The sequence below is a fragment of the Geotrypetes seraphini genome, chromosome 1 (assembly GCF_902459505.1).
Source record: "Geotrypetes seraphini chromosome 1, aGeoSer1.1, whole genome shotgun sequence".
Taxonomy (NCBI): Eukaryota; Metazoa; Chordata; class Amphibia; order Gymnophiona; family Dermophiidae; genus Geotrypetes; species Geotrypetes seraphini.
The window spans coordinates 486,142,958-486,166,098 of NC_047084.1; the positions used below are offsets into that span (position 1 = coordinate 486,142,958).

Below are 23,141 nucleotides of genomic sequence, written 5' to 3' on the forward strand. Positions count from 1 at the left end.
AGAGCGCATCACACATTTTCCCGTATAGACTACATTTTGACATCGACGGCATATTTGCCTAGGCTCGGAGCTTCCGAGGTGGGCCCCCTTTCTGTGTCTGATCACTGTCCTATCTGGATAGACGTTTTACATGGCACAGATTCCTTGCCTGGAGGATCTTGGAGGTTTCCCTCCTACTTATTTAACAACTTGAATTTTCAGAAATATCTTGCTCAGAAATGGGAAGATTATTTGTCCTTCAATTCTCAACATCAAGACAGGCCATTGTTGTTCTGGGAGGCGGCGAAGTCAGTTCTTAGGGGAGATATTATCTCTTATGTTAGTGCACATAGACACCGTATTTCCAGGGGAGTTTTACATTTAGAGCATGAATACCAACGTTGTAAACGGGCTCATATTGCACACCCTTCCTCGCAGACACAGGAAGCCATGACATCAGCACAGACGGCTCTGAACACTTTATTACACGAACGTACTCAGCATTATTTTCACTATTGTAGGTTTAAATTTTACAGATTTGGGAATAGGGCGGGACGTCTGTTGGCCAATTTGACTAAACCATATCGTTCTAGCCGTCATATTTCCCGAATATTACTTAGTTCGGGGAAGGAATTAACCAACACCCCTGACATTGTGGAAGGCTTTTTACAGCATTATAGAGACTTCTATGCTGCTAGGGATGGTCGGGGAGGACCTGAGGTGGAGGATTACTTGATGGATGCAGGGGTTCCTAGATTGTCATCCCCGGATAGATTATTTTTGAATCATCCCATTCAGGGTAAAGAGCTACAGGCAGTGGTCAAGCAGCTTAAGGGAGGTACGTCGCCTGGTCCCGATGGGTTTTCCCCAGAGTTTTATAAACTTCTTTTTCCCGCCCTTTGTGGTCCTCTGGAGGCATATTATAATGCAGCTTTGGAGGGTGGATCCTTTCCCTTGGGGGCAAACCAGGCATATATTACCTTAATTCCTAAACCGGGTAAATTAGACACGGACGTGGAATCCTATCGCCCTATCTCATTAATTAATGTGGACATCAAAATATTAGATAAAATATTGGCTAATCGGCTTTCCACCCTGTTGCCGAAATTGATAGTGCCTGAACAAGTGGGTTTTGTACGAAACCGTCATTCAGTCCTTAATGTTCGTAGATTACTTACTGCTATACAACGTATGAGGGATTCTGGAGCACATGGGATACTGGTGGGTTTAGATGCAGCTAAGGCTTTTGACCAGGTCAACTGGAAGTACTTGTTTAGTGTGCTGACTTACATGGGATTTACTGGGTGGTTCTTTAATATGCTTCAATTGCTTTATAAGGATCCCACCGCTTGTATTTTGGTCAATGGTGCTAGATCTCCAGCATTTCAGATTGAGCGTGGAACACGTCAGGGCAGCCCGCTTTCCCCACTGCTTTTCTTACTGTATCTGGACCCCTTATTGCGTACAATACTCTGTGATGATATCCTACAGGGCATGCCAGAGGGGGATTCTCAACTACGGGTATTGGCTTATGCAGACGATCTCTTATTAACGTTAGGATCCCCTGCAGCCTCTCTGTATAGGGCGTTGGAACTGTTAGATGAATTTAGTATGTACTCAGGTATGCAGCTGAATAGATCAAAATCAATGGTACTGCCCCTATCCATGGAGGTGCAGACGCAGTGGAGGGGTGACTTTCCATTGGCTTGGGCGACGGACCATCTTACCTATTTGGGTATTGTTATTTCCTCTGATCCGTCTCAACTGTATTCTCTTAACATAGACCCTCTGGTACTTACAACGATTCAGAAATTAGAGAATTGGAGGGTTTATCCACTCTCTTTATTGGGTAAAATAGCATTGTATAACATGGTGCTTGTACCACAGTGGCTTTATGTATTTCAAATGATACCCGCATTACTTTCTGCTCGCCATGACAAATTGCTGGGGAAATGTATACAAAGGTTTTTGTGGAATGGGAAGAGGGCTCGGTTATCTCTGTCTCATTTGGCACGCCCTCGGGACCGGGGAGGCTTTGGACTCCGTAATCTTCGGTTACTGTCTCAGGCGTGTCAGATGAGACATTTGAATGACTGGTTTAGGGGCACTGGACATTTCTCAGCCACCACTCATGAACTGTTCCTCTGTGATCCTTACCACTTTAGTTATTTGCTCCATGCTCCTCATTTGCCAAGAAAGACTTCCTCAGCACGGGATCTCTTCTTGCTGCCTTTGCGACGCCTCTGGAAATTGCTATGTCATCAACTTCGGATCCAGCCTCAGGTGACTCCTTATTTACCTTTGAGGGGCAACGGGGCATTCTCAGCGGGACTGGACCCGGTGTCCACTGGGGTGTGGAAATCGCGATCTAATCAATACATCTTTCAACTGGTCCACAAGTCTGGTGCCTTGAAAACGTTTGAGGAACTACAGCGTGATAATGGATGGAAACCCACTGACTGGCTTTCTTACCTCCAATTATCTTCTTACATGACCACATTGCCGAGAATATCCCTCACTGATCGATGCATGGAGTCCCTCTCCGAAGCGCTGAGCTTATCGGCTCAGGCACATATCCCATTGAGATTTCATCATCGTCACCTACAGGAGCAATTGGGGGAACCTGACTACGAATCAATTGCTTTACGATGGTCTCAGGATCTCCCTTGTGTGGTGACTGCAACTATGATTCGCAGGGGGACTTTTCGGACAGCCCGTGTGACCCATAATGTTATCTTGTTTGAACTTAATTACAAATTTTTACACAGGCTTTACAGATCCACTGCATATCAGTTTCGAGCTAAAATGTGTGCGACTGACCAATGTCTCAAATGTTCTCATTCGCCCTCTACATTGGGGCATCAGTTCTGGACCTGTACTCGGATTGCTGCATTTTGGCATCAGCTTAATATACATATTCAAACTCTGTGGAATTACAACTTTGTCCTGGATCCGGTGATGCTGTTTGCATTGGATCATGTTCCCTTGTCAGCTCCAAAGGGATTTCGCAGCTTTCTGTCAAGAGCGGTGTTACTGGGGAAGAAAGCAATTTTGCTGTGCTGGATTTCCACGGATTCCCCGACACTTTCCTGTTGGAGAACATTGATGATTCACCAAGCATCGATGGAGAGGCTCTGTTTTCCTTCATTGGACTCTGTGCAGGGACGGTTATTTAGTCTGTGCTGGACACCTTTTTGGGAAACTTTAACGCCAAGGGCACGTAGCCATTTATTGAATGTTTGAGTGTTTTTGCTGTGATAACACTGGATTGGAATTTGTGTTTTTATGGTATAGCCAAGGGATCGGGAGTGGGTAGGGATGGGGGGGGAGGGAGGGGTAGACCTGATGCGGGGTGAAGTTGGGAAGTGTATTGGTACATGCTATCTTGTGTTGTACATCTTGCATTTTGGAATGTTTCACTTATTTGAAAAATTTAATAAAATACATTTTGGAAAAAAAAAAAAATTATAAAGTTTTTTACCTCATGCAAAATTGTCATTTAATAAGACATTAACTATTTTTTTCTGAGGCCCTCCAAGTACCTACAAATCTAAAATGTGGCCCTGTAAAGAGTTTGAATTTGAGACCACTGTTCTAGGAAAAATACTTAAGAGTACCAGTAAATCACTTTGGATGCACCTCTTCATGAAAAAAAAGCAGTTAATAAATACCAAAAAAGAAATAAGAAATGCCAGGTAGGGTTTGGAGTTTGGAGCGGAGCAGGGCTGAAAGCAGCAGCAGTAAAATCAAGTCAACAAAAGGATCCCCAGAGCTTAGGTTTGATTTTACTCTCTCCCTTTGGATACTTTATTTGCTGTTCATGTTTTATGTTTTCCTTATGCACTTATTTTCATGGCATTGTTGAACTGTGAAATCATTTGCCACTTACCTGCACCCTGGTGAAGAGGACTGCTTTACTAATATAGAGTCCAGGAGAGTTACATGGAATGCCTACCTGAACTATAGTCATTTTCTGACAAGTATTTGATTTATTTTTGTTTGTTCCTGATTTATGCATTATATGACTAGGGCTGACGGTGCTCAGCCAATGTACCAAAAAAAACCTTAATACTTTTTGATTTAACCAAGCTTGGTTTGCTTCTCCCATCTTTTGATGTGTATTACTGGCTCATTGTGGTCTGGGCAGACTAGGCAGGGGCCTAGGTCTGCTTGAACCTGAAAGGCCTTCCTCTTTCCTGAGGAAGTCACGACGACAGGCCGGAGTAACACAGCGCTAAGCCGCCTGCAAGTCTAGGCAGGGGTTAGCCATGTGACAAACTGTATGCTTGGTTTTAAGCCTTTTTGTTATACAATGAGGGTCATTTCATAAATAATGCACACTATTTTTTTTAAAATTTTTTTTTTAAGTTAAATGTTGGGGTTTTTTTTTCAAGTATTTCTTTACAATCCTTCAATATAGTCTCCCTGCTTTGCAATGACTGAGTCCCAATGTCTGGGAAGCTTCATTATTCAATCCAAAGCACCGTTTTAATTCAGTTGCTGAATGGCTCGGATACCAGCGGAAGAAAGATCTTCTAGAGATGTAAAATGATGTCCACGCATAGGTTGTTTCAACTTTGGAAAAAGGGCAAAGTCTGGTGGTCTCATGACTGAACTGTAGGGAGCATGATGTAACACCCCCCAGCCATATCCTTGGCCTAAATCAGTGACTCTCACACTTTGTCGAGCCGTGGCACACTAAACGTAGTAGCCGTGGCTCGAAGCATCCAGAAGGGTGCAGACGTCGATGTGATGATCTCACATGTATGCCTGATATCATCACTTCGATGTCTGCACATGCGCAAAAATCTTCCAGAAGGGCCCTGAGCTGCCAGTGGGGGGCTGAAAGGGAAGAAGTGTGGAGAGAAGGAGAGGTGCCGGCTGATTGCCAAAAGGACAGTGGCGTATCTAGCATATGTGATACCCGGGGCCCATTATTTTTTTGACACCCCCCCATCTGTATGAAAACATGATTTTTAGTAACGATCCACACGTCACACATGAGTACCTAGGAAAGGCATCATCTTACATACTGCAATGAGCAGTACAACATCAATACACCCATTGTAAAATTAAATAAGCCAGTCTAGTACAGATCAATCCTGCAGTCAATCCTGACAAAAAACCATGTCTTTCGAACACACAGAACACAGAAAACACCTTCGCCTTGTATGGAATATGTAATCACAAACTAACCCCTCCCTCTTTTACAAAACTGTAGTGTGGATTTTAACCAAGGAGGTAACAGCTCTGACACTCATAGAATTCTGAGCATCAGAGCTGCTACCACCACGGCTGGCGCTAAAAAATGCTCCACAGTTTTGTAAAAGGGGGGATAAAATAGAAATACATAGATAAAGGTTAAATTGAACCAGTAAGAAGCTGGACTCTGCATACAATGCACCACAGAAACAGTGACACGTGTCTCCTAAAGCAATAAATAAATAGAAAATTTTTTTCTACCTTTGTCTTCTGTGGTTTCTGCTTTCCTCATCTTCTTGTAACTCTCTTCCTTCCATCCACTGTCTGCCATCTCTCTTCCCCTATATGACATCTTCTCTCCTTCTACGCCCCTTCCAGAAACTATATGCCTCCCCTTCCATCTCTCCTTTCACCCCCATTGATCTGGCATCTCTCTCCTCTCCTTCCCTCTCCCACACCTCTCCTCTGCAATCCCTTTCCCTTTTTTCCCTCATTTTCCTTTTCAATTTATTTTCTGCATCTGTTTAGATTACGTTCTTACTACCTTCTCATCAATGTCCTTTATTACTGTCTAACTAAAGTTTGCCACCTCTTTCCCTCACCCCTCCAGTGTTTCCCTAACTCAATCCTTTTCTCCCCATCATGTGTCCTCCTTTTATTTATTTATCCCCTCCTTCCATTATGTATCCTCTTTCTCCAACCCTTCCATCTAGTACCTTCTCTCTCTGTCCACTTCCATCCAGCGTCTGCTCCCCTCTTTCTCTCCTCCCATTTCCTTTCTGCATTTGCTCCCTTATCTCTCCCATCTACACTTCCATCCAGCATAGGTTCCCCACTACCATCCAATGTCTCCCCTTTCTCTCGCCATCCACCCCTCTTCAATCAGCATCTGCCCCTTTCTTTCCCTCCAATATCCTTCCCCCTTATGTCTCTCCCCTTTCTCTGTACATCAATTCCATCAGCATCACCCTTCCATATCACCCTGCCCCTTTCTTTCCCTCCACCACTCTTCCATTCCAGCAATCCTGCTCCTTTCTCTCCCTTCATGCAGCAAGATCCCGCAATGACTGTAGCTGCCAGATGCCAGTCTTCCCCATTCTGACGTACTTTCTCTGGAGCGGACTCGGCAGCCGCATGCTGGAAGGTCCCACGATGACTCATCTGCTGGCTCTGCTCCGGAAGAAGTAAGTTACATCAGAGGGGGTGGACCCGACAGACGCAGGGAGTTGCGGCAAAGTCCCGCAAAGACTGCGTCTGCCGGGTCCACCCCTTCCGACGTAACTTACTTCTTCCGGAGCAGAGCCGGCAGACGAGTCATTGCAGGACCTTCCTGCACCTCAGCGCGGCTGCCAAATCTGCTGCAGAGAAAGTAAGTCAGAGGTAACGTGACCATTTATTTTTTTCATCAAAAGGGGACATCTATTGACTGTGTATCCTTTCTTTCATTTCTTTCTGCACTCAAGCCCAACAATTGTTCCTTTCTATTCCCTCCTTCCTTCCTTCCCATGTCCTTAGTGCCCCCAGTGCCTCCTTCTTATGTCCCCCCACTGCCTTCCAGATTTTGTCCACCCCCAAAGCCAGCCTTCCTGCCTGCCTGCCTACCTATCTCCCTCTCTCCCTGCCACGCTAAAGCCAGCCAGCTTGCCTGCCTACATCCTTCCCTCCCTGCCGTGGGAAAAAAAAGCCTCTCTCCTTCCTTTCCCCTGGTCCGTGCCGCTGCAGTCTTACCTCCCCGCTGCTGCTGCTAATCACCGACAAGAAGTCTTCTTTCCGACGTCAATTCTGACGTCGGAGAGGACGTTCCGGGCCAGCCAGACAGTGATTGGCTGTCCCAGACCGTCCTCTCCGACATCAGAATTGACATCGGAAAGAAGACTTCTTGTCGGTGATTAGCAGCAGCAGCAGCGGGGGAGGTAAGACTGCAGCGGCGCGGACCAGGGGAAAGGAAGGAGGTGCTGAGGTGCAGGTCCAGTTGCACAGTAGGGCAGGAGGACCCAGACCTGGCCGGCTGTGCACCCCCCAAGGCATGCACCTGGGGCGGACCGCCCCACCCTGCCCCCCTTGGTACGCCACTGCAAAAGGATGTGTCTCTCACCGTGAGAGGCACGTCCTATAGGCAGTCAGCCGGCGCCTCCTCCTCCCCAGTGTCTTGTGGCACACTTGAAATCTCAGAAGGCACACAGTTTGTTATACACTGGCCTAAATGAATTTGCCCAAAAACCATGCCCAAAATCCACTCTGAATCCATCCCTAATCAATGCCTACTTGCTGGTAGGCACTTCGGTGTAGATGCCTACCTCAAAGAGTTAGGTGACTACCAGCAACTAATTTTAAATTTTAATATTTTTTTTATTAACTTTTTCAAATAATACATTGTATACAGAAATTACACATATCATTCAAAACTAAAGGAAATAGAATAACGCAAAACAAATTTATACATAAAACAGAACATATACTGATAAACTAAAGCAAACATAAAATAAAACAAAAAACATACAAGAGCCAATTAGCCGATTTAAGCCAATTAAGAAAATTAAGTTAGGCACCTAGATTGGCATGCTGCTCTAGGCTCCTAACTTTAGGCATCTTTTATACAATCTAGGCCTCATTCTTTCCTATCTTTTAGCCAGTTTCCAGTTCACAGTAGGACACTCCAGTAGCTTTTTAAAAATATTTTAAGGAATCTCCATGCATATTAGCATCAATAATAAGAAAACCCCTAGCGCGCATGCGCACTTCAAACTTTGTGGGTCCGTGATCCGTGGCGCCATGCCCGCACATGCACAGTGCCTGCATGAGCTGATTTCCTGACTACACTGTGCTTGCCGGCTTCCCAACCCTGTTCCTCCGAAACTGTAGAGGGGGGAGGGAGGAGAAGCGAAGTTGGCAAGCACAGTGTTAGAGTCCCCGGAGCATGGGCGCCTAGGGCGGCATTGGCGGAAGAAAGGGCAGGGAGTATTCAACTTGCTGCTTCTGTTTGCTTTGGGCCTTCCTCGCTGACGGGTCCTGCCTTCGCAGAAACAGAAAGTAGATGGGACCCAGCAGCGACGAAGTCCCGAAGCAAGCAGGAGCAGCGAGTTGTGAATGCTGCGCTACCAACGGCCATGTGAGACCCGGGAGACACGTTCGTTTTGAGATACCCCTGCAAATGTGTTATGGTTTATCAAGGTAACAGGTATGTTTTTTTATGAACCTCAGCAGTTATCAAAATTTATTTCCGCCAAAGGGCAAAGTGTGGCTACTACGTGAGATCTGCTACTTCAATAACAGCTCAATGAAGTAATGTTCGGGCTCTCTCCAGCCACATCTTTATTTTCCTTTTTTACGATTACTAGTGGTTTATTTCAGTCAATTTCCAGTTCTGCCTTCTATATGGGGGACTAACTATACAAGCCAGGGTACTTATTTCTTTGTTAAAATTGTGAAGATATACTTATATTTATATTTGTGAATGGTTGTTATATACTGGTATTGAATTATATCTTTTTCTTTTTGTCTGTCAAAAAGTTTAAATATATAAATAAAGAATTAAAAAAAATATGTAAGTTGACTGGCTTCAAGGTCATAATCTAATTTTGAATATTGAAAAATCTTCTGCCCTGTGGTTGTCTCACAAATCCAGGTTATTGACTATTAAGCCAGTATAGGTACAAGATCCATTATCTGAAGTCCTTGGGACAAGGCATATTTCGGTTTTTAGAGTTTTTCGATTTTTAAAATGGAAATGTTAAAGTCAGAAAAAGACAGGCCATAAAATTGACTCCAGAGAGACTTCAACATAAGGCAAACACTTCAAATATTTAAAACACAAACATGTTCTAAACTATGGAACTGCTTCTCACTGCTACCCTGAGTGGATCTGCAGCTCTCTTTGCCATTTTTCCAAATTTCAATTTTCAGAGGTTTTTTGGGTTTTGGAATTTTGGCTTGATATTCAGATGGGGCCCACATGACTCATAAGCTGAATATCAGCCAGGCCCACATAAGCTCCAGTGCCCAGCCCACTCACATAATCCCAATATTTAGTGCCTGTGCCTAGACAGGGCCTGACACTGAATATTAAGGGCTAATTTAACTGACAACAGTAACCCCCGGATTCTCTAACCATATCGGCGGCCACTGATTGTCAATCACGCAACATACTGGTTAGAGAATCATGCATCAAGTGCCTACGTAGGCGCAATTCTCGCAAAGTCAGGCACCAGAAATGTAGGCCTGGAAAACCCTGACCTATATTTCTGGTGCCTATCTGTGGTTTCATGGAGTCCTGCCAACTCACCTGATTAAGGATTCCCCTTTCGTGATTAGCTGAATCAGCAGGGCGATCCCCCATTCCTCTCTCCCTCCCTTCCCCATACCTGACATCTCCACACCTCCCCCTTCTACCTTTGATAGACAGTTGGCAGGAGGGATGCCCATTCCCTCCTGCTGGCAGGTTTGCCTGGCAAACTGGTGGGTTTTCCACTTCCTGGTGCACCCTGATTGGCACAAGTGCTTAAGACCCCTTCTAAGGGAGGGGCCTTAAGATCCTTCCCAGTGCACCCCAGAGTGCATCAGGAAGGGGCCTATAGCCCTGATTTGCCCAGGTGCCTAAGGCCCCTCTTATGGGAGGCATCTTAGGGGCCTGGGCTAATCAGGACTTTAGGCCCCTCCCAGTGTCTCCCAGAGTGTACCAGAAAGGGACCTAAGGCCCTGATTGATACAGGCACCTAAGGCCCCTCCCATAGGAGGGGTCTTAGGCACCTGGGCCAATCAAGGCCATAGGCCCCTCCCAGTACATCTCTTGCCTCACGGTTCTCATTTCTCACAAATGAATATCTGAATTAATGTACTGCATAATAATCTAAGGCATAAAATGCAATTTTTCAACCAGTGGAAAACATTTCTGTTCAGTTTCAGGCCCAAGGAAGAAGATGGTACCACAATGAATTTTTTCATGAAATGTTTTTCAATTTTACCACTTATGATGCATCTCCAGTGTTGTGTTTGGACCTTTACCCAGGAACAAACTACACAGTGAATGTTACAGGGTCTTTACCTGTGCTGTCTACACAAATCTTCATGACTACTCAGATCAAAGGTAAGACTTGGAATTTATTTCTCTCCTTTCCAAATCTGAGCCATAAGTGAGTTTTAGTCAGATATTTCCTAGCTCCATGGGGCTTATTTTATTTATTGGGATTTATTAACTTCCTTTATGAAGAAATTTACCAAAAGCAGTGTACAAGTTTCAAGTTTATTTAAATCTTGATATACCGCTTTTATAGTCAAAGCGGTTTCCAATTAATACAAAGTTTTTTAAAAAGATTAAAAAAACAAATAAATAAAGGGAACAAATTCACAATTACCATACAAACACAAAATGATAGAGATGGGCAAATGGGGAGGATACATTGCATAAAATAAAAGAAAGGGGAGGTAAACAAAAGGTACAAAGGGAATCATTAATGTAAGGCCTGATGTCTGAGATTTTGGATTAAAATATTAAGTATCAATCTCAAAAGCATCTCTGAAAAGAAATGTTCTAAGATTAGATTTAAAATTATTGAGATTCTTTTCTTGTCTCAAGGTCAGAGGTAAAGTATTCCACAGTATGGGAGCGGTTACAGAAAAGATTGTTTTCCGTGTTGTATCATAAAACAGTTGGCGGACCGAAGGGACCGCTGAAAGGTATTGTTGGGAAGAACGTAGAGTTCCCTTCTCCTGTACCTTTTAAATTTTCCAGGTGCGAGCAACAACACGAACGTGCTGCCCACATTGTGTCGGCTATCCCTCTGACATCACTTCCTAAGCGTGGAAGTGACATAAGAGAGAGATGACACCGATGTGGGCAGCAAGTTCCTAATGCTGCTCGTGCAGGGAAAAATTAAAATAATAATAATAACTTTATTTTTTCTATACCGCCACAATCTTGCGACTTCTAGGCGGTTTACAGTGAAGAGAGCTGGACAATCAGCGAATTACAGAATACAAATAGGGAAGATGTCGCTGAACAGTCAGTAATTACAGAGTACAATTAGTGAGAAACACAATTTCAACATGTTACAGTGAAGCAGGTTGGACAGTCAGTGAATTCTAGAATACAATTGGCGAAGATGTCACTGAACAGTCAGTGGAAACAGAATACAATTAGTGAGAATACACAATATCGACATGTTGTTAATAATTTTAGAGGGGGGTATCTGACTAGGAGATAAATCTATCAAACAGAGCTGTCTTAATTTCTTTCCGAAATGCGCCATAGGTCGACCCGGCTCTGTTGATGTAATTGCCTAGCCAGGTCTGCTGTTTGCTAACTTGAAACTTAAAGGTTCTGTCCAGAAAGGACCAGTATTTCCAATGAGTGATCTTTGGATAGGCAAAAAGATTGCGATTTCTGGTTGTCCTCCTGGGGATGTGCAGCTCGAAATGTGGTACGAGATAGGTAGGGCCATTCCCCACACCAGTTTAAAGTAAAAGCAAGAGAATTTGAATATTGAGGTACGAGAGAAGGGAAGGGGGTGCACGCACGTGGCAGGGAGAGTCGGGAAGGTATGGGGCGGAGAGGGAGACGGGTGCCTGCACCCCTTTAAAAAAAATTATTTTATTTTATTGATTTTAAATACAGCCCGTTGTTTTAATTTATAGTACACCGCTTTGATTTGACTTTTTTTGTTAAAAATGGCAATATATCAAATAAAATAACTTTAAGACCGCACCCGGGGCAGACTCCCTCCCCCCTTACTACAGGTAAAATGACCAAATGTAAGAATAAATACAACTAATAAGGTAAACTTGGAAATTGCAAATTGAAACCTGTTATATAACTAACATTAAACAGCACTGTAGCACAATCATGTAACAAATATGAAAAGTGTTAGTACAATGCAAATGATACTATAATAGAATGGAAAAAAAATAAAATAATATAGATATTATATGAAGTCTGCCGATATGGTAAAGTGGGTCTCGTTGTCCTTTGATATATGGGAGGATGAGAAAGAATCCTTCCTTTCCCTCAAGAGGTGATCAGATGTTGACTGATTCCAATGGCCTGTGTCAATGCTCAAAGTTCAGGGTGATCAAAACACTTTTGATATATGTTTCTACTTGAGACAATAGAGGAGAAAGTGACTTGCTCAGTTTGTTTGTTTGTTTATTTATCTCCTGCCCTTATACAGGGCGAGTTACACACTTACATACAAATATAAAATTACATATAACATACAGGTCGCATCAACGACAGACATCACTATAACAATAAAACAGTCCAGACCATAGAATACATCAGTGACCAGCACCCTGCACTCAACAGTCTCCAGTCCTCCTCCATTAATAACTTTATAATAATAATAACTTTATTTTTTTTATACCGCAATACCACAAAACAGTTCAGAGCGGTTTACAGGATAAGAGACTGTACATTTACAGCGAAGTTACAGCTTAGTTATAGCAAAGTTACATCGAGGTTACAGCATATCGAAAAACAGTTCAGAGCGATTTAAACAATGTAGGTTTAAACAATCTCAGACCCTGTATTTCATCTGACAGAACAGGTGTCCTTTTAAGTAATTTCTTAAAATTCTGTATATTGTGTTGTTGGTGAATATACTCAGGAAGGTTATTCCATTCTCTGGGACCAATACAATGGAAAATACTGTCCCTGGATGACGATAGCCTCAGATCCTTCACAGATGGAATCAGCAGATCAAACTGGTTTGTAGACCAAAGCAATCGAGGCGAAACATGTGGCAGGATATTCTGGATCAGGTGTTTAGGAGCCAACTTCTGTAGGTACATGAAAACATTTACCAGTAGCTTATAACGTATCCTATCCTTTTACCTTCAGCCAGTACAGATTTATATAGTACTTCATCAAATACTCATATCTTCCCAATCTAAACAGAGATCTCACCACTGAATTCTGGGCCACCTATAGTGCACACAAAGCTGACCTTGGCACTTCCAAGATCACCAGACTACAATAATCAAAAACAGATAATACCATCGTCTGCAGTACTGTCCTAAACAGAGGAGCTGCCAGATGTAAACCGCTTTGAACCTCATGGTATAGCGGTATATAAGAAATCAAAACAAAAACAAACAAAAAATAAGGCCTAAGTCCATTCACTGACCGAAGTTGGAAATACACCTTCCGAACTACTGCTAACACCTGCCCTCTCAGGGTAAGTCCTGAGTCCACAAGCACACCAAGATACTTCACCTCCTGTCTCACCAACACTCTCTCCCCCAGCAACTCAACTGCCTCTAGGACATTAGAACCTAAAGAGCTCGCGATACACAAAACCTTCGTCTTCTGAATACTTAATTTTAGCCTTTTGTGGTCCATCCAATGTTTTATCTCTACCACTACCGATTGTAGGCATGACGAAACTCCATCAAAACCCCACCAATAGGGAAAAAAAATTGGATATCATCAGTGTACAGTTGGTAGGATACACCGAGATCAGTTGTCATAAAGAGCATCAAAGAGAGAATCCAGATTTGAATCTATAGGGCTTTGTAGTTCAAAGCATGACATGGTGGATCTGGACAGCAGAGGAGGAAGATGCAGCCTGAGGTGCTGCACTGCTTGTCTCCTCCTAACAAGTTGAGATGGGCTAGTCCAGAGTGGGAAGGAGATAAGAGAAAACACGTCCTTTCAGCCACTGCCATTTATAGGGAAAATAATTTCTCCGAAGACAAGCAGGTATAATATTCTCACAGATGGACCTGTACCGCCGAAGGGCTCCACCAAAGGGCCTTTTGTGTGGACCAAGAGGACAGTGAGTAAAAGAAACAATCGTAGATAAGAGATGTCTTTTCAAATACCTTTTTTTAAATTTATAAATCTTTATTGATTTTTAAGGCCAACAAAAGTGCAAAACCATATATATGCATTAATCAACAAATTAAACACTTATAATCATAATCAATAACAATGCATAAAGAATAAATCCCCCCTTTCCTCCCATTACATTTCATCAAGGATTAAGACAAAACAGAGAGATACCCCCTCCCCTGGATGTGTGTGCAAATAAACAAAAATTAAAGATAAAAGACCACTATAATGATGTAAGAAAAGACGTCAATGGGCCCCAAACCAGTTTAAATAAATTGCTATGCCCCAACATGTCAGCATTCATTTTCTCATACCTATAGCTTGAGCATAAATTCGCCCACCAAAAAGGAAAATTGAGGCGATCATAATTTTCAAATACATTAATCATACCACAGTAATGTGTGCTAGAAAGGATTGCTTGAAGCATTCTGTTTTAAAATTGTAATTTTATAATTATAAAGTCTAATAGAACAGTTGCTAGTAAGGTGTGCTAGAAATGAGTGCATTAATTTAAAGACTGTAATTTTGTTATGATAAAAGTGTACCAGAACAGTTACTAAAGGTGTGCCAATATAAAAGCTAGCTCAGCATGCCATAAACCTAACATTTCGGCTACTGGAACTCCTAGGGTTTGCAGTCAACTATCAGAAATCATGTCTTCAGTCAACTCAAACCTTGGAGTTTATTAGAGCTCTATTAGATACTACTCAAGGTTGAGCTTTTCTACCTTAGCAGAGAACCGACAATTTCCTTCAGTTGGGTCAGACAGTCATTCTTTATCAATTGGAGACTTAGAGGGGACATGATAGAAGCTTACAAGATCATGAAAGGTAGAGAGAAGGTAGAGAGGGACAGATTCTTCAGACTGGCGGGGGCAACAAAAACAAGAGGGCACTCAAAAAAATTGAAAGGAGACAGATTCAGAACAAATGCTATGTAGTTCTTCTTCACTCAGAGGGTGGTGGACACCTGGAATGCGCTTCCAGAGGAGGTGATGGAGCAGAGTACGATTTTGGGATTCAAAATGGGATTGGACGATTTCTTGAAGGAAAAGGGGATTGAAGTGTATAATTAGAGGGTTACTATACAGGATATTATACGATTAGGGAATAAAATGTTTTAGGTAAAAGATCACTTACAGGTCATGGACCTGGGGTGCCACCGCGGGAGCGGATTGCTGGGCATGATGGACCCATGGTCTGACTCGGCAGAGACGATGCTTATGTTCTTATAATGGCACATCACATGACTCCCTTGTGTAAATTAATAGCTGAAACAAGCACTTTAAAAAAAATAAATAAATAAAACCCTGCGCTTTTCTTTGAGCTTGCATGACATACCTATGAGCTAATGGTCTTCCCCATACGTATGAAATTCCTTTGAAAAAAGGGGGAATATATGTGTAGATTGTAGTCCTAACCAAGCAGTGCCCAAACCACATTCCTTTGAAATCTTCATGTGGTGTAGAGCTCCATGTGTAAGGTGTTCTTGGGGGTGGGGTGGGGTTTGTGTTCAGCAGGAGGGATTGGGCACCCTCCTGCCGGCGATTGCATGGGTGTTCATGGGGGGCGGGTGTTTGTGTCTGGCAGGAGAGATTGGGCACCCTCCTGCCAGGAAACATTTGGGGAAGGTTCGGGGGATCATGGCATGAGAGATTAGGAACCTCTCCTGCTGGAAAACATTTGGGGGGGGTCCTGGGTGATCGCGGAAGGAGAGATTTGGCATATCTCCTGCCACAATAGTTACCAGTTCAAGTGGACGGGTTGCCTGGGCCACTGAGCTGATCGCGGCAGCCGTGATCAGCTCAGCAGCCCGATTCAAAACTTATACCATATATACTTGAATATAAACCGGGATTTTTGGGCCAAAACATTGGCCCAAAAATGGGGGTTCCGGTTTATATTCGAGCCAATGCTCCCTCCCAGAATTTTTCAGGCCTCTTTCCTGCCCTATCCTCATACCTCTGCCGATACCTGGTGGAGGTACAGCAGGCAGAAGCAATCTTTCCAAACTCCTGCCCCACTGCTAACTGGCTGCCGTAGATTGAGTTTTTTCGGCCGCTGAGCGGCATGAGTAGGAGCACGATTTGGCACTTCTACTCAGCGCTGAGCGGCTTCCTTACTGGCTCCCGAGAATTCTCATGAGAATTATTGGGAGCCAGTAAGGAAGCTGCTCAGCGCCAAGTAGCAGCACCAAATCGCGCTCCTGCTCATGCCGCTCAGCCGAAGAAACTGGATCTGCACAGCCGGTTAGCAGCGGGGCAGGAGTTCGGAAAGCTTGCTCCTGCCTGCTGCACCTCCACCAGGGATCAGCAGAGGTATGAGGATAGGGCAGGGAGGGGAGACAAAGGGCAGAGCCTGGGATGGAGGGTGCAGAGTCTGATAGGAGAAGGAAGGAAGGGTGCTGGGTACAGAGCCTGATAGGGGAGAGAGGGAAGGAAGAAAGGGTGTTGGGTACAGAGCCTGACAGGGGAGGGAGGGAAGGAAGGGTGCTGGGTGCAGTACCTGACAGGGGAGGGAGGGAAGGAAGGGTGCTATGTGCAGTACCTGAAAGGGGGGGGAAGGAAGGGGGCTGGGTGCAGTGCCTGGCAGGAAGGGAGCTGGGTGCAGTGGCTGACAGGGAAGTGAGGGAAGGGGACTGGGTGCAGAGCCTGACAGTGTAGGACACTTGAATATTAAGCCGCCCGACTTATATTCGAGTCAACCATTTTTCCTCCTTTTTGGGGGGGAAAGAGGGTCTCGTCTTATGTTCGGATCGACTTATATTCGAGTATTTACATACCTGTTTTGACTTGGTCTAAGTCAAAACATTTAAGTTCTGTCTGTTTTGGTTATGGCTGCCAGATGACTAAGTCTAGGTCAGCCCACCTCCCGCCTTATCCACTCCTCCAAAAATGCCCCTTTTCACTCTGGGCGTGCAGAGGCAGTGAAAAGGCCTAAGCTGGTTTTAGATACGTCTCGGTACTTGGATGATCTGTCTTTTTGATCGTCCAAGTACCAACTTAGGCCGCTTTTTGGACTTTTTTTTTTTTTTTAAATTATGAGTCCTATAGACTATAACCAGATAATTCATTTCTGTTCTATTTGATGTAATGAGATATCACAAATTCCTCCCTACCAGTCTCCTCAAACAAAAAGAATGATGTATACCACTCACTGAATATCAGACCCAGTGATATTCTGCACTACTAATCACTACATGCTGAATTAGACCTGGATATTCAGGGAAGGATGCACAAGCTCTGGCTACCTGGTAAAAAATACCAGGTTAGGAGCTAAGCGCAATTCTCCAAAACCGTAGGTGCCTGAAATATATGCCCCTAAAACTCTTGCCTACATTTCAGGTGCCTAAGTTTTTACATAGATGCTACTAGCCACGATTCTGTAAATGGCGCCCAAGTGTAATTGATATGCGGCTGGCTCCATTTTTCTAGATTCTAGCTGATTTAGGCACTGTTTATAAAATCAGCCCCAGAGTGCCCTTTACAGAATACCATCTAAGCGTGGGCACCATTTACTGTACATGCGTATTCAGAGGCTTATGATGATGAAAATTTACTGTTCAGCCATTTTTTGTGCAAACACCATAAGCCTTATCTAGTATATTTTTCACTTGAATATTTTGTCTTCTTTTTAAAATTTTTGTTTCCATGGTTTTAGATCCTCCAGTTCCAGAAGTAGAGTTTGTAGCAGTACAAGGTCCTTCACCAAGACTAAGCTTACGGACAGCAGAAGCCAAAAATGGACCCATCAGGTCTGAGATGCTTGTTTGTATGTGCTCAGAATGGGATTAAAACTGCCTTATTGGAGCTCATATGCATGGCTTAATTGAGTGGATGCTTTGAAACAAGAGATAAAACATTGATTATAGTGAGAGTTGAGCTGAGAAAGAATTTATGAAGATATTCCTTAAGGGTGGTGTAAGGAAGAAAGGAATATAGGACCAGGAAAACAAGAGGGAGAAGACAGCAAAGAGAGGATGAAGGAGTGGAGGAGCAGTCCAGTGGCTAGAGCAAGAGGCTAAAAATGAAGTGCATCCAGGATTCAAATCCCACTTATACTGCTTGTGGTCTTTCACAACTTGAACATGTAAGCAACATCATTTTCACATGCAACTGTTCCAAATTTACAAACCTACACATGTAAGTGCTATCAAATAAGTAGTGAGGTCACAATTTAACTTTGTTTCATTTTGGAGGTGGAAATAAATTACATGAGATTAAGGCAAATGACTCCCTTCATGTCGTGAAAAACGGTGGCCGAAGCAAGCAGTGGCATACCAAAAGGGACGGTCCGCCCCAGGTGCACGCCCCAAGGGGGTGCACAGCTGGCCACCCTCCCTATTCTGCTGTTGCTGCTTTCCTTAACCAGCAGCAGTGGCAGTAAACTTCAAATCAGGTGTGTTCACGGCCCAGCTTGTGCTCCCTCCTTTCATTCCTTCTGTGCCTCCCTCCGGCGGGTGTTTAGCTTTTGGCCAGCTCCCCTGCTGCAGTGGTTTTTCTGTTCAAAGCTGCGGGCATCAGCTCTTCGCGCGATCCACGGCTGCATCAGAAGCGTTCCCTCTGTCAAAAAATGATGGGTCCCGGATATCACATATGCTAGGTACGCCACTGGAGGCAAGCACTTAAAAAAACCCAACCATACATTTTTTTGAGCTGATAATTACAAACCACTGTAATTAAGACATCTTGCATAAATCATCTAATAAGAAAATGACACGGGGAAAAAAATTTGTCCCTGTCCCCACCCAGTCCCTGTAAGCTTGGTCCCTTTTTCCACGCTGTCCACCCTTTTTCCACGCTGATCCCATCCACACAAGACTTAAATAATTAAGATTTTATATTGAACTTATTTTATTAAAGTATAAAAAGAAACAATATTCTGTACAATTGTCACTTTATAAACACAAATAATACAGAGCAAGGATCAACAAAATCCCTGTCTCCCCTCCCCTTCATAAATATCCCCTCCACTATTGAGAAAACTGAATAAGCCAAATTATTACAGAATGCTACACAGAAAAAACATGCTAACAGAATACCACAGTCACACAAGACAGGAATAGTGTTAGGGGAATGCAACTAGGGCAACCGCCCCCTGGTCAGAGAGAGCCCTAAGGCAGCTGGAAGCTAAAGAAGCACGGCCTGAGCTTTGCGGTCCCCAATTATGTCTAAAACTAGCTCTAGCAGAATACATATTTCAAATCTGATATATTGTAATCAGAATCAGAAAATAAATTTTTTTTTCTATCTTTTGTTGTCTCATCATTTTATTCTTCGAATCATGTTGGTCTCAGGTGCTAGTCTCTGTTTTCTTTTGTCTTCTCATATCACTTGCCAGGGTCTCCTGACCATTTGACATTACTTCTTTCTCCATGCTCACCATCCATCTTCTATCTCTATGTATGTATTGTTCCCCATGTTCAGCATCTCACTTCTCTGTCTTCTATAAGTCCCTTTCTAGTATTTCCCCTATGCCCATCTCCCTGCCTTCATTATCTCACCATTCTATGATCCCAACCCACTGTGTACAGGGAGTGGGGAAAGAGAAAGATCAAGGATGCTTCTCTCCCTCTATTGCCACATCTAATATTTCTCCCTTTCTCATTCCCCAGATCATGTGCAGCATTTTTCACCACTGCCAACTAGCCCTATACCCAACATTTCTCCTTCTATCACCCCTCTCCAGCATCATGCCACACCTCTCCCTCCATCACTATATCCAACATTCCTCCTCCCTCTCCCTCCATCACAATTGATTCAGAATACCGCCGCGAAGTTGATCTATGGAAAGAACAAATTCGACCATGTGACTCCTTTGCTTTTCTCTCTCCATTGGCTCCAGGTTTATTTTAGAATTCAGTTTAAGTGTTTATGTATTATTTTTAAGATTTTACATGGTATCTTTGCCCTTCATGTTCCTCTGCTATTGAATGTTTATAGATTTTCATATGCGAGAGGCATTCAACGATTTGAACTTTCGTTTCCTTCTAGGAAAGGAATTCAAGGAGTTAAGAATTTTAGCAGCTCTCTGGCGTTTAAATTTCCCCAACTATGGAATGAACTTCCCCTAATTTTGAGGTGTTCCAATTCCTTCCAACTCTTCCTTAAACTTCTAAAAATTTTTGTATTCGCTAAACATTTTGAAAACTAACTCTTGTATTTCAGTTTACTTTATTTTTAAAAAATTTATTGTTAACCGCGTCAAGCTTCCTTTGGTTGAAGACCCAGTATATAAGGTTACGTTTTAGTTTAGTTTAGTTTTTTAAACATTCTTAAGTTGTATTTATATGCAACTCAGATCCTGTACAGTACACAGTCTATAAAAACATTGAAGAACATTAAAGAAACATTAAAGAAACAGTCCTCAAAATAAAGTACTGTAGTTTAAAGAGAAAGAAAAGATAGGAGGTTTACACTTTCATTCTTCATCCGTCCCACTGTTCCTTCTCCACCTTCAAATCCAACATTTCTCTTTTTCATCTCTCTCTTTCCCATGCATCTGTACCTCACGCCTCTCCCACCACCATGACCAGTATTTCTCTCTCCCTCCCTATGCCCAACATTTCTCTTTTTCATCTCTCTCTTTCCCATGCATCTGTACCTCACGCCTCTCCCACCACCATGACCAGTATTTCTCTCTCCCTCCCTATGCCCAACATTTCTCCTCTTTCATCATTTCCCCATGTGCACCATCTCTTTCCTTCTCACTCAGACACCCATGCAAAACAATTCTCCCTTTCTATTCAATCCCCCACCTCAGCATCTCTTCCCCTCACTTCCTCCATTATTCCATCCTATGTCTCAAATTAATGCACCCCTCCCTCCAGTATCCCAAGTTCATGCTCCCTCCCTTTCTTTCTTCCTTCCTTCCATCCTTTGTCTGAAGTTTGTGCTCCCTCCCTTCTTTGTCTGAAGTTTGTGCTCCCTCCCTTCTGTGTCCCAACATGACCCTGCTTTTCCCTTCTTGTGCCAATACACCCCTCTTACTCCCTTCCTGTCCCAATGCGACCCTGTTCCTCCCTTCCGTGTCCCAATGCGCTCCTCATTGTCCTTCCCTTGCTCCCTCCTGCGGATGTTTACCTCCTCGGCGGCTCCCTCCTCCCAGCCACACTTCTGGGTGGGGAGAGGGAGAGATACTAGGCCCAAGGTAGAGATATGGGAAGAAGGGGAATATAGAGTGACAGGAAGACAGAAGAGATTCTGGGTATGAAGGGAGCATAGGGACAAGGAGGCAGAAGAGATGCTAGGTATGGAGGGAGAAGGAATAGGGACATAGAATGGCAATGCTGATTACAGGGGCAGGGATACAGACATGGGGAGGGGGTGGATGTAGGACAGGGCAAAACAGTGACTTGGATTGGCCTCCATGAAGATGAGATACTGGGCTAGATGGACCATTAGTCTGATCCAGTAAGGCTATTATGTTCTTATGACAGAGACACAGAGGAGAAATGCTGAACATAGGGCTGGATTGGGGCACAGATACTGAAAGTGGATGAAGGATAGGAACAGGAACACAGATGATAAATGTTGAACAGATAAAGACACAGGAATAGGATGGTGGATACTGAGAGTGAAGAAATGTCAAATGGACTAGTCATTGCAAAGACACAGAAAAGAGAGACACTGGGACCAATGCTAACTGAAAAATAAACTGCTCAGACAACAAAGGTAGAAAGTATTTTAACATAGAAACATGATGGCAGATAAAAACCAAATGACCCATCCACAGCATCCACTATCATCTCCTCATCCTAAGAGATTTTATTCTGAATTTTTTACTTGGACTATGTAAGCTTTGGGAAATGCACATTTCTGATATTTTCAAATTCAGTTTTAATTTCTCTCATATTGCTCTATTTTTTTTTTAAGTCAAAGCTGACTTTATTATCAATACTGTATTATAACATAACATAAAATCAATTTATAGTCCGCATAACCGTGAGGATCTTTGCGGTTTACAAAAGATTATCCTATAATCACAACTGAAACTGCTAAAGAAACTAGTTACCTAATAATCTTGAAAACAAAAAGTCTTTAGAAGCCTTCTGAAATCCAAGTATGAAACAGATATAGAGAATAGTTGCTTAAAATCTTTTAGGCCAGCTGCAATTATTTCGTAAATTCCTGAAAAATTTGTTGTTCTCGCAATTTTTAAATGGTTTAACTACAGCCTCAATGAAATGATAATATTATAGTTATTTTTCTTAAGCTTTTCTTATGTACTTTAGTTTTTAATTAGTACTTCCTTCTCCTATGTTTTCTGCTATGTACTCTAGTCTTAATTATATGTGAACCGAGTCGAGCTCCACTGGGAGATGACCCGGTATATAAACCAAAAATTAGATTAGATTAGATTAGAACCCAACTCCAGACATTATCAAGAGAAGCTTATCTTTATGAATATCAAGCGGACTCTATGCTCTATGCTGATTATGTCTTCATAAGGTTTCAGTTCATTTTTTTTTTTATTGCCTTCGTATCTTATTGATCTCTGGTTCCTTGTGTTATATTTATTGTATCATGTGTTTTTCATGTGTAACCAAGGAGCAGTGTTCTGCATAGAGATCTTGTTGCAGTTCTATTTTTTTTTCCACTAGGTAGTGTATTCATGTTTTAAGATTCAGGGCCTCTTCTATCATACTGCGCTAGCAGTTTTTAGCTCAGAGAGCCGCGCTGAATGGCCTGCACTGCTTCCAATGCTCATAAGAACGCTATGAGTGTCGGGAGCAGCGCAGGCCATTCAGTGCAGCTTACCGTGGTACAAACTGCTAGCGCAGATAGAAGAGGCCCTCAGTGTTGGATTTATAATGCTGCCTTTTCATGCAAAGTTTTTTTGCTTTGTGATCCTTAGGAGTTAGTTCTGTTAAGGAATGGGAAGGTTCTGAGTGTGGTTTTTTTTTCTTAAGTTTGTGTATATTGTTTTGCAGTGAAATGTTTGTTGACCTTGCCAAAGTGGCATCAAAACTTTAATATAATTTTAGTTTGTCATAATGTCAGACAGGGTTTTATGAGACACTATCTCTTGAGGGATCATTAAATACAGTTGAATTGTTTCCATAGGTGTGTTGGCTGAGGGCAAGTGGGATGTGTAAGAGAGAAGAGAGACATTGAAGCATAGGCATCATCTGTGTA

The 23,141-nt window shown here is 43.0% G+C and overlaps 1 protein-coding gene across 14 annotated transcripts in view; it reads left to right on the forward strand.

Moving 5' to 3' along the window:
• SUSD1 (sushi domain containing 1) overlaps window positions 1-23,141 on the forward strand; it is a 236,561-nt gene that overhangs the window by 113,271 nt on the left and 100,149 nt on the right. For all 14 annotated transcript variants that reach the window (XM_033926260.1, XM_033926156.1, XM_033926166.1 and 11 more), the window contains 2 exons: window positions 10,078-10,264; window positions 17,665-17,758. In XM_033926260.1, coding sequence (XP_033782151.1) covers window positions 10,078-10,264; window positions 17,665-17,758 — 281 coding nt within the window. The remainder of the gene's footprint in view (window positions 1-10,077; window positions 10,265-17,664; window positions 17,759-23,141) is intronic.